This window comes from Nothoprocta perdicaria, unplaced genomic scaffold (assembly GCF_003342845.1).
Source record: "Nothoprocta perdicaria isolate Ctin4 unplaced genomic scaffold, notPer1 scaffold_97, whole genome shotgun sequence".
NCBI classification, from domain to species: domain Eukaryota; kingdom Metazoa; phylum Chordata; class Aves; order Tinamiformes; family Tinamidae; genus Nothoprocta; species Nothoprocta perdicaria.
The window spans coordinates 1,614,894-1,618,150 of NW_020456276.1; the positions used below are offsets into that span (position 1 = coordinate 1,614,894).

Genomic DNA, 3,257 nt, shown 5'->3' on the forward strand with positions numbered 1-3,257 from the left:
ACCTGCCCAACGCACTAGGACCCCACGACTGCAGACTTGTGGACCTGGGCTTTTTTAGTAGTTATTTTAATTCTTTATTTTATTATTATTTTTTTTCATACCACTTCATATACCAGTGACTTGTAACCGAGACAGGATTTCAGGATTTGCATTGGGAGGAAACCTATTTATGCACTGGGTGGGAGAAAGGGAGGGCATTGAAGGGGGACATTTGTTTTCTGGGTTTTATTTTATTTTTTTTTTGCTAGTGTTAGAGAAATAAAATATCTAAGAAACTACATTATGTCTGTGTCTTTTGTACAGGGGTGACCGCGGATAATAATATTAGGGCAAAAAGGGCCCAATTGGCTACAGTTCAATCTGTGGCTGATGGCTCCTTCCTTCCTTCCTTCCTTCCTTCCTTCCTTCCTTCCTTCCTTCCTTCCTTCCTTCCTTCCTTCCTTCCTTCCTTCCTTCCTTCCTTCCTTCCTNTCCTTCCTTTCCTTCCTTCCTTTCCTTCCTTCCTTTCCTTCCTTCCTTTCCTTCCTTCCTTTCCTTCCTCCCCTCCTTCCTTCCTTTCCTTCCTCCCCTCCTTCCTTCCTTCCTTCCTTTTTGGGGTAATTTTCCCCTTGCTCCTGATTTTCAGTGTTGCTGCTCTGTGGTGGGTGGGAAACGCATCTAAACCCTGCAGATTTGTATAAAACCAATGCATAAAAACAGCAGGTTTCGGAAAGAGGCTCCTTATGCTGGACGCAACCCCGGGGATCGTTCCGAGATGCCGGGATCCTTCGGAGCGCGGCCGGATCCTTGCCGGGATCCCCGCCGGGGCGATGCGCGCTGGCAGGGCTGCAGCGGGTTAATGATTTGCGGGATGACGTGGGGACTAAAGGCCTTTCCAAGGGTCAGCGCCGGCGGGCGAGATGGTGCCGCTGACGGACGCCCAGCGTAAGCAGGACGGAGGGGCGGGATCGGCGCCGTGCCGGCGGCGCCGGCTCCCACGGGCGCTCGGGGACGGGGGCCACGTGGGCTGGAGCGCTTGGAGGGACGGCTGCCTCGGTGGCTGCTGCCCTCCGGCCCCTGGGAAGGTGGGATGTGGGATGAGGAGCCCCAACAGATCCCTCACCATGGACCCCGGCCTCTGCAGGGATCGGCCTGGGGCTCGTCGGCTTCGGCATCTTCTTCATCCTCTTTGGGGTGCTCTTGTACTTTGATTCGGTGCTCCTGGCCTTCGGGAACGTGAGTAGCGCCAGGATGGGTCGGCCCGAGGGGATCTCCTGACCGGGCTGGGCCCAGAAGATGCTGGTGCCAAAGCAGGAGCGAAGAGACCATCCAAGCAGAGCTCTTGCTGTTTCCTCCCGCTAGATCCTCTTCCTCTGCGGCTTGGTCTTCATCATCGGCTTCAGAAGGACCTTCACCTTCTTCTTCCAGAGGCCCAAACTGAAGGGCAGCAGCTTCTTCCTGGGGGGGGTCGTCATCGTCCTCATGCGCTGGCCCCTCCTGGGCATGCTGCTGGAGGCCTACGGCTTCGTCACCCTCTCCAGGTCTGTGCTCCACCCACCGCCTCTTCCTTGCAACCTTCTCCCAAATCCTAGCCCTGCGGTTGGGCTTTCCAACCCACCCCGCCTTGAGCAGGTCCGGGGGAGCAGACTGGGAGCACTGGTGGGAGCTCCCATCACTGCCCCGGTCCCACCAGAGCCCTGCGAGCACCCTCGGCTCGCGCATTAACCGAGACCTGTGTCCTCACGCAGGAGTTTTTTCCCGGTGGCTTTTGGATATCTGGGCACCTTGGGGAGCATCCCGCTGCTGAGCAAGGTGGGCGCTGGTGAAGGTTGAGCTCTGCAGTTCCTGGGTGACGTGAACCCGCATCTCGGCCGGGTTTGGGAGCGCGCTCCCGCATCCCCGCCGCTCCCGGAGGCTGCGCCGCAGCAGCTGGCGCTAACCGGGAATTGTCGCCCTTGCAGCTGTGGCAGAAACTCGGTGACACCGGCTCCGTGGTGTGACCAGCCGCGTGCTAGGAATGGGAGCCGGCGAGTGAGACCCGGCCGCGTGCAATGGCACCCAGGAGCCCTCGCGCCGCCCGCGATGGGGACAGGGACAGCGAGCGGGCGGCGCCCAAGGCTCCCCGGCCTCTTCGAGCTCAGCGGCCTCTTCTCCTTCCTCTTCTGTCTGCCCTTCATGAGCTGGGTTTAATTAAAATCCGTGTCTGAAACCAAAGGTGGGCCAAGCTCCCGTCCTGTGGCTTGGGGTCTGCTCCAGCTCCTCTTAGTGTCACCGAAAGGCGTCATGGCCATGGTTGGAGGTGACACAGGGACCTTTCCACAGCAATGCCTGGAGAGGGAGAGGGCATCATCCCATGGCCAGAGGGGACACAGGCAACATCTCATGGGCTCAGTTGGAGGTGACACAGGGACCATCTCATGGCCACAGCTGGAGGTGATACAGGGACCTTTCCACAGCCATGGCTGGAGATGGAGAAGACACCATCCCATGGCTGGAGGTGACACAGGGACCATCCCATGGCCGCAGTTGGAGGTGACACAGGGACCATCCCATGGCCACAGCTGGAGGTGATACAGGGACCTTTCCACAGCTGTGGCTGGAGATGGAGAAGGAACCACTCCATGGCCGGAGGTGACACAGGGACCATCCCATGGCCACGGTTGGAGGTGACACAGGGACCATCTCATGGCCATGGCTGGAAGTGGCTGTTCCCAGTGTCCCCTTGCTGTGCTGGCTCACTATGGGACATGGAGCTGCATTCCCAAGCAGTCCGGCATGGATACGGGCTGTGGAGAGCGGGGCAGCCTAGAGAGCAGCGGGAGAGGGCAGGGGAGGTTAGGAAAACACCCATTAAAACCCATTAACATTTCATGACCTTATCGGAGGAGAGTAAATTACCCTTTTCAGATGCAGTGACCATGAAAAAGCAGATGACATCTGGGATTATTAATTAATCAAGAGATGCTGGGTGGGGGAAGAAGCAAATACTTCAAGAGCACAAAGTTGGAGAGAGTGCTCCCTACCTCCAAGCATCATTGCTGGGATCAAAGGCCCATTCCCTGCTGGAGGACGGGAGCTGGAGGGAGAGGAATGTGGATGTGCATCGGCATCGCTCCATGGAGGTCTGCAAGGAGCAGCACAGGAGCTGCATCAACCCACGGCCCAGTTTGCACCAGCTGAGTGGATAGGAACCACCTTTCTACGAGTGCACGGGAAGCAGAAGTTTAATTAAAGCAGGGCAGCTGCATCAAAGCTGGTCCCTGTGTGGATATCCTTCC

General features: G+C 57.6%; 1 protein-coding gene across 1 annotated transcript; it reads left to right on the forward strand.

Annotated features, from left to right (window-relative positions):
* Window positions 1-881: 881 nt before the first annotated feature.
* On the forward strand, window positions 882-2,060 carry GOLT1A (golgi transport 1A). The gene is made up of 5 exons (XM_026053226.1): window positions 882-924; window positions 1,124-1,215; window positions 1,342-1,520; window positions 1,728-1,791; window positions 1,941-2,060. The coding sequence occupies exons 1-5, from the start codon at window positions 900-902 to the stop codon at window positions 1,977-1,979; spliced, it is 399 nt and encodes a 132-aa protein (XP_025909011.1). The 5' UTR covers window positions 882-899; the 3' UTR covers window positions 1,980-2,060.
* The last annotated feature ends 1,197 nt before the right edge of the window (window positions 2,061-3,257 follow it).

What these genes read in the sequence shown, in the direction of transcription:
- GOLT1A (XM_026053226.1), top strand. Translation starts at nt 900, where the DNA reads ATGGTGCCGCTGACGGACGCCCAGC. An exon ending in GCCGCTGACGGACGCCCAGC is followed by an intron (nt 925 to 1,123) that starts GTAAGCAGGACG and finishes CGGCCTCTGCAG; the next exon opens with GGATCGGCCTGGGGCTCGTC. An exon ending in GGCTTCGTCACCCTCTCCAG is followed by an intron (nt 1,521 to 1,727) that starts GTCTGTGCTCCA and finishes GTCCTCACGCAG; the next exon opens with GAGTTTTTTCCCGGTGGCTT.